Source organism: Labrus bergylta, chromosome 17 (assembly GCF_963930695.1).
Source record: "Labrus bergylta chromosome 17, fLabBer1.1, whole genome shotgun sequence".
Lineage (NCBI taxonomy): Eukaryota > Metazoa > Chordata > Actinopteri > Labriformes > Labridae > Labrus > Labrus bergylta.
Window position 1 is genome coordinate 26,962,268 of NC_089211.1, and position 12,500 is coordinate 26,974,767.

Consider the following 12,500-nt stretch of genomic DNA (forward strand, 5'->3'; position numbering starts at 1 on the left):
TACACACAGGTACACACAGGTACACACAGGTACACACAGGGACACACAGGGACACACAGGGACACACAGGGACACAGACACACACAGGTACACACAGGTACACACAGAGACAAACAGGTACACACAGGGACACAGACACACACAGGTACACACAGGTACACACAGAGACACACAGAGACACACAGGTACACACAGGTACACACAGGGACACAGACACACACAGGTACACACAGACACACACAGGGACACACAGAGACACACAGGTGCACACAGAGACACACAGGTACACACAGGTACACACAGGGACACACAGAGACAAACAGGTACACACAGGTACACACAGGTGCACACAGAGACACACAGGTACACACAGGGACATACAGGTACACACAGGGACATACAGAGACACAGGTACACACAGGGACACACAGAGACAGACAGGGACACAGACACACACAGGTACACACAGACACACACAGACACACACAGAGACAAACAGGTACACACAGAGACAAACAGGGACACACAGAGACACACAGAGACACACAGGGACACAGACACACACAGGTACACACAGAGACAAACAGGTACAAACAGGTACACACAGAGACACACAGGTACACACAGGTACACACAGGTACACACAGAGACACACAGGTACACAGGTACACACAGAGACACACAGAGACACACAGAGACACACAGAGACACACAGGGACACGCAGGTACACACAGGTACACACAGGTACACACAGAGACACACAGAGACACACACACACAGAGACACACAGAGACACACAGGTACACACAGGTACACACAGAGACACACAGAGACACACACACACAGAGACACACAGAGACACACAGGTACACACAGGTACACACAGAGACACACAGGTACACACAGAGACACACACACACAGGTACACACAGAGACAGTTTTTACTTTTTAGGACTTCAGGGTCTCCATACAGTTACAAGCCCACTCACCTCTCAGTTTACAGTATACCTGTTGGTAGTGACACAGGTGTGTGTCTCACCTCTCAGTTTACAGTCTACCTGTTGGTAGTGATACAGGTGTGTGTCTCACCTCTCAGTTTACAGTATACCTGTTGGTAGTGATACAGGTGTGTGTCTCACCTCTCAGTTTACAGTCTACCTGTTGGTAGTGATACAGGTGTGTGTCTCACCTCTCAGTTTACAGTCTACCTGTTGGTAGTGATACAGGTGTGTGTCTCACCTCTCAGTTTACAGTCTACCTGTTGGTAGTAATACAGGTGTGTGTCTCACCTCTCAGTTTACAGTATACCTGTTGGTAGTGACACAGGTGTGTGTCTCACCTGTATCAGTTTAAAGTCTACCTGTTGGTAGTGATACAGGTGTGTGTCTCACCTCTCAGTTTACAGTCTACCTGTTGGTAGTGACACAGGTGTGTGTCTCACCTCTCAGTTTACAGTATACCTGTTGGTAGTGACACAGGTGTGTGTCTCACCTCTCAGTTTACAGTATACCTGTTGGTAGTGATACAGGTGTGTGTCTCACCTCTCAGTTTACAGTATACCTGTTGGTAGTGATACAGGTGTGTGTCTCACCTCTCAGTTTACAGTCTACCTGTTGGTAGTGATACAGGTGTGTGTCTCACCTCTCAGTTTACAGTCTACCTGTAGGTAGTGACACAGGTGTGTGTCTCACCTCTCAGTTTACAGTCTACCTGTTGGTAGTGACACAGGTGTGTGTCTCACCTCTCAGTTTACAGTATACCTGTTGGTAGTGATACAGGTGTGTGTCTCACCTCTCAGTTTACAGTCTACCTGTTGGTAGTGATACAGGTGTGTGTCTCACCTCTCAGTTTACAGTCTACCTGTTGGTAGTGATACAGGTGTGTGTCTCACCTCTCAGTTTACAGTCTACCTGTTGGTAGTAATACAGGTGTGTGTCTCACCTCTCAGTTTACAGTATACCTGTTGGTAGTGACACAGGTGTGTGTCTCACCTGTATCAGTTTAAAGTCTACCTGTTGGTAGTGATACAGGTGTGTGTCTCACCTCTCAGTTTACAGTCTACCTGTTGGTAGTGACACAGGTGTGTGTCTCACCTCTCAGTTTACAGTATACCTGTTGGTAGTGACACAGGTGTGTGTCTCACCTCTCAGTTTACAGTATACCTGTTGGTAGTGATACAGGTGTGTGTCTCACCTCTCAGTTTACAGTATACCTGTTGGTAGTGATACAGGTGTGTGTCTCACCTCTCAGTTTACAGTCTACCTGTTGGTAGTGATACAGGTGTGTGTCTCACCTCTCAGTTTACAGTCTACCTGTTGGTAGTGATACAGGTGTGTGTCTCACCTCTCAGTTTACAGTCTACCTGTTGGTAGTGATACAGGTGTGTGTCTCACCTCTCAGTTTACAGTCTACCTGTTGGTAGTGATACAGGTGTGTGTCTCACCTCTCAGTTTACAGTCTACCTGTTGGTAGTGACACAGGTATGTGTCTCACCTGTATCAGTTTAAAGTCTACCTGTTGGTAGTGATACAGGTGTGTGTCTCACCTCTCAGTTTACAGTCTACCTGTTGGTAGTGACACAGGTGTGTGTCTCACCTCTCAGTTTACAGTCTACCTGTTGGTAGTGATACAGGTGTGTGTCTCACCTCTCAGTTTACAGTCTACCTGTTGGTAGTGACACAGGTGTGTGTCTCACCTCTCAGTTTACAGTCTACCTGTTGGTAGTGATACAGGTGTGTGTCTCACCTGACTAACGTGATGTCGTCAATGAGGCCGCCGTTCCCGTTATAAACACTAGAGGCTCTGATTCCCAGTTTAGAGCTCGCCACACACAGCAAGTCGTCCAGAGAGCCGTACACAGCCACCACCTGTAAGACACACACACACTGTCAATAACACACACACTGTCAATAACACACACACAGCCACCACCTGTAAGACACACACACACTGTCAATAACACACACACAGCCACCACCTGTAAGACACACACACACTGTCAATAACACACACACTGTCAATAACACACACACAGCCACCACCTGTAAGACACACACACACTGTCAATAACACACACACAGCCACCACCTGTAAGACACACACACACTGTCAATAACACACACAGAGCCACCACCTGTAAGACACACACACACTGTCAATAACACACACACACACACTGTCAATAACACACACACAGCCACCACCTGTAAGACACACACACACTGTCAATAACACACACACACACACTGTCAATAACACACACAGCCACCACCTGTAAGACACACACACACTGTCAATAACACACACACACACACTGTCAATAACACACACAGCCACCACCTGTAAGACACACACACACTGTCAATAACACACACACACACACTGTCAATAACACACACAGCCACCACCTGTAAGACACACACACACTGTCAATAACACACACACAGCCACCACCTGTAAGACACACACACACTGTCAATAACACACACACACACACTGTCAATAACACACACAGCCACCACCTGTAAGACACACACACACTGTCAATAACACACACACACACACTGTCAATAACACACACACACACACTGTCAATAACACACACACACACACACTGTCAATAACACACACACAGCCACCACATGTAAGACACACACACACTGTCAATAACACACACACACACACTGTCAATAACACACACACACACACTGTCAATAACACACACACACACACAAACACACACAGCCACCACCTGTAAGACACACACACACACACACTGTCAATAACACACACACACACACACACACACACTGTCAATAACACACACACACACACACACACACACACTGTCAATAACACACACACACACACACACACACAGCCACCACCTGTAAGACACACACACACACACACACACACACACACACACACACAAACACACACTGTCAATAACACACACACAAACACACACTGTCAATAACACACACACAGCCACCACCTGTAAGACACACACACACACACACACACACACACACACACACACACTGTCAATAACACACACACAGCCAACACCTGTAAGACACACACACACACACACACACACACACACACACACACACACACACACACACACACACACACACACACACACACACACACACACACACACACACACACACACACACACACACACACACACACACACACACACACACACACCTTAGCTTGTAGCATTAGCGGACTCCAGGTGAGCTAATAACGCTAAGAAGTCTACTTCCTGTTTGATCTCGCTTACCTTCCCATTGGTGGAGGTTCCGTTCACAAACAGAGTGACTCTTCTCATCATTAAACACGACTCACTAAACTGTCGAGTTATTTCACTTTGATTCATTTCATATTTTACATTCTTTGGCTCCAGTCTCTTCTTCCCCTTCCTCCTCTTCTCTCTGCCCAGGGAAGCGACACCAGCCAACCAGCGAGCGTCCCTGACACGAAACAGCCAATCAGTGAACAGTGAGGGCGGGGCCTCGGCTGCTCCACACAGGATGAAAGAAAAATGATATTTACAAAATGTAAACGGTATTTATACCGTGTATATATACTTATATCTCTTTATATTTATAAATGCTGTAACACCACGTGTTCACAGGTTTATGAATCAATACAGAACATTTATCTGTGTAGATTTAAAAACAACATTCTCAACTTTATTTTTAAAGCAGTCTTCAGACATTACAGCAGCTCAAAGTGCTTCACAGAAGTACAGACGGGAAGTACAGACAGGAAGTACAGACAGGAAGTACAGACAGGAAGTACAGACAGGAAGTACAGACGGGAAGTACAGACAGGAAGTACAGACAGGAAGTACAGACAGGAAGTACAGACAGGAAGTCCCAAAACATAATAAAATATTTATTAAATAAATTAAGTCAAAACAGAAGTTTAAGTTGATTAAGACAAAATGAACACCAGAGAGAAAAACGAAGATTAAAAAGAAGCTTTAAAATCCTTTCAAAATAAAAGCCAGATTAAAAATAAAGGTCTTCACTTTAATTTGAAATTTCGCCCACACTTTATTTTTTTTAAGTTTCCATTAGAGGAATAAAACAAATGAGTAACTCCTCTTTGTTTAAAATAACTTTATTCAACAATTTATTTAAAACAATAAAAATCTGTTTTTTTTTTACACACAAAGACAAAGTTGTGCAGTTTGAGTCGTCCCATCGATCAGACATTAAATCGGGCAGCGGGGAACATCTCTTACTGTTGGACGCACCAGAAGTCTCAAACTTGTGTTTTTATATTCTGAACAACAGAACAACTTTAATCGGTGCATCAAGTGTCATCGTCAACGAGTTTCTGTCGTCATACAAAACACAAGTTTGAAATTCCTTCACGTGTTTTTATCTCGCCAGTCTGCAGGAACCCGCGAGTCAGCATGTCCAAATATTAAAATATAACATCACACCACAAGTGATGTGTGAAACATTAGAGAGAGCATTTAATGAGTGTTTGCAAACAGCAGCACCACCCTGTGTTCAAACAAGGAAAAGCCTCCTGAAGGGCTAACGGTGTACGAGACCATCTGAAACAAAGTCTGTGTGCAGTTAAAGGAGCAACATGTAAAATATCTGCTGCATGAAATGATAAAGGTATCTTACCGTCTGATCAGACATTAAGGAAACATGCTATGTTGAAGTGCTGGCTTCTCTGACAACAATGCAGCAGCCAGTATGTCCTCCTTCTAACTTTAGATTCTGCTCCTGAATGCTCTGGATTTGTTTGGACCAGAGAAGGTAGAAGCTTTTAAGACCCCCCCCACACGGCCGTTTTGGACGCCCCTCGGTTTGTCAGATATGAGAGCAGTTATCAGGTCAACAGGTGTTGCAGCGATGGAAGCGGTCAAGAGAAGTGGTTCAGATAGAAGTGATTGTACCCGACCTAAAAAGCCTCTGCATGTTTCTAATAAGCTCCACGAGCAGAAACGTGCTCAAACTAGGATCAATATTGGAGATGCTTTTGAAAAATGGAGAGAGGTTAGAACACAGAAAGGTTTACAGACCCATGCAGAGCTGGATAAACACTGAAGCTTCAGAGTCCACCACATGGTGACCTGAGTGAGCATCCACTCTAGAGAGGAGGGGGGGGACAGCTCTCTATGATGTTTAGAATTTAAACTGCAGTACCCATTTTAAACACTAGGGGGCAGAGTTACATACTGCTCCTTTAACTGGTGCAAACTGTGAAACTGCAGCAGAGATAACAGACAGATGTCCGTCCTGTTATTGGCGGTGAGCATGCTTTTGCTTGTTGTTGTCTGATGAACATGCAGCTGCGTGTTTTAGCGATTTGATTTCTTCGTCTTGTTCATGATTTTACAGTAAAGCACGTTGAGCTCACCTGTAATGAAATGTGCTTAATAAATATACGCTCAGCTCTCTGAGTCTGACATAAGGCACATCAACCGGAGGACAGTGATAGACTTCTTTAAGGCATAATCATTTTGAATGTTAGAAACAAGGATTCTGTGTTTGTTTGAATCCGACTGGAGGATGTCTGAGGGGGCGTGTCCAGAGGGGTGGCCAGGGGTGGTATGGGCCCCCCTTCAAAACATATAGATCACCCCAAATTCCTTAACTCTGATTGGCTATTTGCCTTGCCAGAGGCAGGACTTGTGCTGAAATCCACCACCTGTTGCAACAGGCAGCTGGTAGCTTTCAGTGTGCAGATTTAAACTTTGGATGTATATCTTTGTTTTGAGTCCCTGCAGATGTTTATGTTGTCGCCATCTTGTGTTACCCAAAAGTCGATGTGAAGGGGTAAATAAACGCTCTTCATTAATGTGTGTGCTCACAGACTTCAGGCCGCCCCTCAACGAGTCAGAGCCCGTTAGGCCCGCCCAGTCCAAAAGGTCTGGCCACGCCCCTGAGGGGAGATGAAGGCTGGACAAACGGGGGCTTTAAGTCCAACATTTAACACTTCTCCCACACTGAGACGAACGACCATCGGCTTGTTCCGTTTGAAGAAAAGACTGCACACCTGTCCTCAAGTGAAGCCAAAACATTAAGAGCTCCCCCTGCTGACTGGCTGCAGTAAAGGTCCTAAGCCCCGCCTCCTCTATGTTAACAGATGGGACAAACTATCAAATCAAAATACACGTTGGATCTCAAAGCGTCTCTCCTGCGCTGCATGCTGCAGCTTCTTTAATTTGGAAACAGCACTTCATCATATTTTCATTTGAATCTTATTTTAACCTTGCATTGGATACGTCCACGCCGTGCATGTAAACACGCTGATATCTCTCTAAACTAACCCCTGCTGTCGAACACTAAAGGTCCTCCTGTCATCCCAATCTCTTCCTCCTCCTCCGTGTTTTCTCATCTGAAAAGTCATTCCAAACTACTCGTTCCCGCTGTCCTCCGTGTCCTCGTCCCCGCCGTCCTGTTGTCCGTCTCCGTTTCTCTCAGGGTAGTTTTGGATCTCTCGGTTGGCCTGAATGACGTACTGCTGCTGTTTGAAATACACCTTCATCACGCCTTTGATGAGAACGAACGCGATGCCTCCCTGTGAGGAGAGAGGACGATGATAACTCTGCAACGTTTACACACAAAAACAAGACGACTCGTGATGAGCCGTCGACTTAAAGGAGACATATTATGAAAAATCCACTTTGCGTTTCTGAACATATATGTGTGTAACCTGAGAGTCTACTGACCCACAACATGTGAAATAAACCATCCAGTCCTTTGTTTGTGGTCTGCAGAAGTCAGAGAGGCTCTGTTTCTAATGTGCTCTCCTTGTGATGTCACAGTGGGTGGTATTTTGGGCTTTTCATTCCTTTAATGCAGAGAGAGGACAGTGGATAGAGTCTGAAACCAGAGAGAGAGGACAGTGGATAGAGTCTGAAACCAGAGAGAGAGAGGACAGTGGATAGAGTCTGAAACCAGGGAGAGAGAGGACAGTGGATAGAGTCAGAAACCAGAGAGAGAGAGAGGACAGTGGATAGAGTCTGAAACCAGAGAGAGAGAGAGGACAGTGGATAGAGTCTGAAACCAGGGAGAGAGAGGACAGTGGATAGAGTCTGAAACCAGAGAGAGAGGACAGTGGATAGAGTCTGAAACCAGAGAGAGAGAGAGGACAGTGGATAGAGTCTGAAACCAGGGAGAGAGAGGACAGTGGATAGAGTCTGAAACCAGAGAGAGAGGACAGTGGATAGAGTCTGAAACCAGAGAGAGAGAGGACAGTGGATAGAGTCTGAAACCAGAGAGAGAGAGGACAGTGGATAGAGTCTGAAACCAGAGAGAGAGAGGACAGTGGATAGAGTCAGAAACCAGAGAGAGAGAGGACAGTGGATAGAGTCTGAAACCAGAGAGAGAGAGGACAGTGGATAGAGTCAGAAACCAGAGAGAGAGAGAGGACAGTGGATAGAGTCTGAAACCAGGGAGAGAGAGAGAGGACAGTGGATAGAGTCTGAAACCAGAGAGAGAGAGAGGACAGTGGATAGAGTCTGAAACCAGAGAGAGAGAGAGGACAGTGGATAGAGTCTGAAACCAGAGAGAGAGAGAGGACAGTGGATAGAGTCTGAAACCAGAGAGAGAGAGAGGACAGTGGATAGAGTCTGAAACCAGAGAGAGAGGACAGTGGATAGAGTCTGAAACCAGAGAGAGAGAGAGGACAGAGGATAGAGTCAGAAACCAGAGAGAGAGAGAGGACAGTGGATAGAGTCTGAAACCAGAGAGAGAGAGAGGACAGTGGATAGAGTCAGAAACCAGAGAGAGAGAGGACAGTGGATAGAGTCTGAAACCAGAGAGAGAGAGAGGACAGTGGATAGAGTCAGAAACCAGAGAGAGAGAGGACAGTGGATAGAGTCAGAAACCAGAGAGAGAGAGGACAGTGGATAGAGTCAGAAACCAGAGAGAGAGAGAGGACAGTGGATAGAGTCTGAAACCAGAGAGAGAGAGGACAGAGGATAGAGTCTGAAACCAGAGAGAGAGAGAGAGAGCGGGGAATGACATGTGGAAAGGGGCCACGGGTGGAGGCGAACCCGGGCCTCCCGCTCGAGACGAGAGTCTCAACACATGGGACGCGCGCCCTATCACTGCGCCACCAGCGCGCCCCGTCACAGTGGGATTATAAAAAAAAAAATCCCCTCCCCTCCCCTGGTATCTCCACCCATGGACTCCACCCCCAGACTAGAACAAAACTTTTGCACAGGTCGGCCATTTTTATTCTCTCTACAGAGGAGTGATGTCTACAGGGAAAACTCAGGGGGGGGGGGGGGGGGGGGGGGGTCATTGCATTTAAAGAGACACACACACCAAAACGGAGCGTTCTGAGAGAGCTGGTTTCTACAGGGTCACAAACCTCCTCTGGTGCTTGATTCATGTTATATTCTGATCAAAGCACAGCACAGATGTTTCATTTAGACCACAGGGGACTGTTTGAAAAGGTGGAGGAGGACTGTTTGAAAAGGTGGAGGAGGAGGACTGTTTGAAAAGGTGGAGGAGGACTGTTTGAAAAGGTGGAGGAGGGGGACTGTTTGAAAAGGTGGAGGAGGACTGTTTGAAAAGGTGGAGGAGGACTGTTTGAAAAGGTGGAGGAGGTGGACTGTTTGAAAAGGTGGAGGAGGAGGACTGTTTGAAAAGGTGGAGGAGGACTGTTTGAAAAGGTGGAGGAGGTGGACTGTTTGAAAAGGTGGAGGAGGGGACTGTTTGAAAAGGTGGAGGAGGACTGTTTGAAAAGGTGGAGGAGGGGGACTGTTTGAAAAGGTGGAGGAGGGGACTGTTTGAAAAGGTGGAGGAGGTGGACTGTTTGAAAAGGTGGAGGAGGGGGACTGTTTGAAAAGGTGGAGGAGGAGGACTGTTTGAAAAGGTGGAGGAGGAGGACTGTTTGAAAAGGTGGAGGAGGAGGACTGTTTGAAAAGGTGGAGGAGGACTGTTTGAAAAGGTGGAGGAGGTGGACTGTTTGAAAAGGTGGAGGAGGAGGACTGTTTGAAAAGGTGGAGGAGGACTGTTTGAAAAGGTGGAGGAGGTGGACTGTTTGAAAAGGTGGAGGAGGGGACTGTTTGAAAAGGTGGAGGAGGACTGTTTGAAAAGGTGGAGGAGGGGGACTGTTTGAAAAGGTGGAGGAGGGGACTGTTTGAAAAGGTGGAGGAGGTGGACTGTTTGAAAAGGTGGAGGAGGGGGACTGTTTGAAAAGGTGGAGGAGGAGGACTGTTTGAAAAGGTGGAGGGGGACTGTTTGAAAAGGTGGAGGAGGAGGACTGTTTGAAAAGGTGGAGGAGGAGGACTGTTTGAAAAGGTGGAGGAGGACTGTTTGAAAAGGTGGAGGAGGACTGTTTGAAAAGGTGGAGGAGGGGACTGTTTGAAAAGGTGGAGGAGGAGGACTGTTTGAAAAGGTGGAGGAGGACTGTTTGAAAAGGTGGAGGAGGGCTGTTTGAAAAGGTGGAGGAGGAGGACTGTTTGAAAAGGTGGAGGAGGAGACTGTTTGAAAAGGTGGAGGAGGGCTGTTTGAAAAGGTGGAGGAGGGGACTGTTTGAAAAGGTGGAGGAGGACTGTTTGAAAAGGTGGAGGAGGACTGTTTGAAAAGGTGGAGGAGGAGGACTGTTTGAAAAGGTGGAGGAGGGGGACTGTTTGAAAAGGTGGAGGAGGGGACTGTTTGAAAAGGTGGAGGAGGACTGTTTGAAAAGGTGGAGGAGGAGGACTGTTTGAAAAGGTGGAGGAGGGGACTGTTTGAAAAGGTGGAGGAAGAGGACTGTTTGAAAAGGTGGAGGAGGACTGTTTGAAAAGGTGGAGGAGGGGACTGTTTGAAAAGGTGGAGGAGGGGACTTTTTGAAAAGGTGGAGGAGGGGACTGTTTGAAAAGGTGGAGGAGGAGGACTGTTTGAAAAGGTGGAGGAGGGGGACTGTTTGAAAAAGTGGAGGAGGGGACTGTTTGAAAAGTTGGAGGAGGGGACTGTTTGAAAAGGTGGAGGAGGAGGACTGTTTGAAAAGGTGGAGGAGGAGGACTGTTTGAAAAGGTGGAGGAGGGGGACTGTTTGAAAAAGTGGAGGAGGGGGCTGTTTGAAAAGGTGGAGGAGGGGACTGTTTGAAAAGGTGGAGGAGGGGACTGTTTGAAAAGGTGGAGGAGGGGGCTGTTTGAAAAGGTGGAGGAGGACTGTTTGAAAAGGTGGAGGAGGGGGCTGTTTGAAAAGGTGGAGGAGGACTGTTTGAAAAGGTGGAGGAGGACTGTTTGAAAAGGTGGAGGAGGGGGCTGTTTGAAAAGGTGGAGGAGGACTGTTTGAAAAGGTGGAGGAGGACTGTTTGAAAAGGTGGAGGAGGGGGCTGTTTGAAAAGGTGGAGGAGGACTGTTTGAAAAGGTGGAGGAGGGGGCTGTTTGAAAAGGTGGAGGAGGGGACTGTTTGAAAAGGTGGAGGAGGGGACTGTTTGAAAAGGTGGAGGAGGGGACTGTTTGAAAAGGTGGAGGAGGAGGACTGTTTGAAAAGGTGGAGGAGAAGGACTGTTTGAAAAGGTGGAGGAGGAGGACTGTTTGAAAAGGTGGAGGAGGACTGTTTGAAAAGGTGGAGGAGGGGACTGTTTGAAAAGGTGGAGGAGGGGACTGTTTGAAAAGGTGGAGGAGGAGGACTGTTTGAAAAGGTGGAGGAGGGGACTGTTTGAAAAGGTGGAGGAGGGGACTGTTTGAAAAGGTGGAGGAGGACTGTTTGAAAAGGTGGAGGAGGGGGGTCATATGTCCTCTTTAAGGGTTTTCTACCATCATAAGATGTGGCCAGAAAACAACTTAAACTCTAACCCGTGATCTTCCTGTTCAGTCTGCAGACGAGGGGAGACAACTTTTAAAATGCTTGTTCGGGGCGCAGTGGTTAGTGCGAGCGCCCCATGTATGGAAGCTGTAGTCCTCCAAGCGGGCGGCCCAGGTTCAAATCCCACCTGTGGCTCCTTTCCCGAATGTCATTCCTCTCTCTATCCACTGTCCTATCTCTACATTAAAGGCAGAAAACGCACAAAAAAAAGAAGTTTGGTTTGACCATTTTTAAAGCAAATCTCAAGCACGACTCCCTGTCACACATATTTCTCTCCCTTGAGGTGAAAAAAAGTTTGTCTTTGCGTTGACCTTTGATGAAATCCCTCTGCAGAAATAAACGGCTTTGCTCTTCGTCTTGAGATCACAAAGTGGACAAACATGAACCAGAGGCGTTCCAGGAGAAATGCTCACCAGAACAGTGCGCTGAAGGTTCGCGTTCACCCGTCCAAACAGCAGCCGTCCCATCAGACTGGCGATGGAGGGGAAGATGAGAGCGCCACACAGTGTCCTCGACACTGAGAGGTGGTCTCCTGATCCTGGCCCGTCCGCAGGGACCCGGGGCAGATACCGTCTGGTACCTGGGGGAAAAATCACAGACTGTTCAACATCAAGAGGGCTGCAACTACAGAGTTACACACACACACACACACACACACACACACACACACACACACACACACACACACACACACACACACACAC

General features: G+C 47.2%; 2 protein-coding genes across 3 annotated transcripts in view; both read right to left on the bottom strand.

The window, feature by feature from the left end:
* LOC114918940 (BTB/POZ domain-containing protein KCTD9-like) overlaps positions 1–4,460 on the bottom strand; it is an 18,659-nt gene extending 14,199 nt beyond the window's left edge. Inside the window, exons 1-2 of the mRNA XM_065965389.1 lie at positions 4,296–4,460; positions 2,747–2,868 (exon numbers count right to left, since the gene is read on the bottom strand). Of these exons, the coding sequence (XP_065821461.1) occupies positions 2,747–2,868; positions 4,296–4,391 (218 nt within the window). The 5' untranslated portion in view covers positions 4,392–4,460. The remainder of the gene's footprint in view (positions 1–2,746; positions 2,869–4,295) is intronic.
* Positions 4,461–5,122: 662 nt separating this feature from the next.
* marchf5l (membrane-associated ring finger (C3HC4) 5, like) overlaps positions 5,123–12,500 on the bottom strand; it is a 12,638-nt gene continuing 5,260 nt past the window's right edge. For both annotated transcript variants that reach the window (XM_065965390.1, XM_065965392.1), the window contains 2 exons: positions 12,210–12,376; positions 5,123–7,564 (listed from right to left, as the gene is read on the bottom strand). In XM_065965390.1, the coding sequence (XP_065821462.1) occupies positions 7,400–7,564; positions 12,210–12,376 (332 nt within the window). In that variant the 3' untranslated portion in view covers positions 5,123–7,399. The remainder of the gene's footprint in view (positions 7,565–12,209; positions 12,377–12,500) is intronic.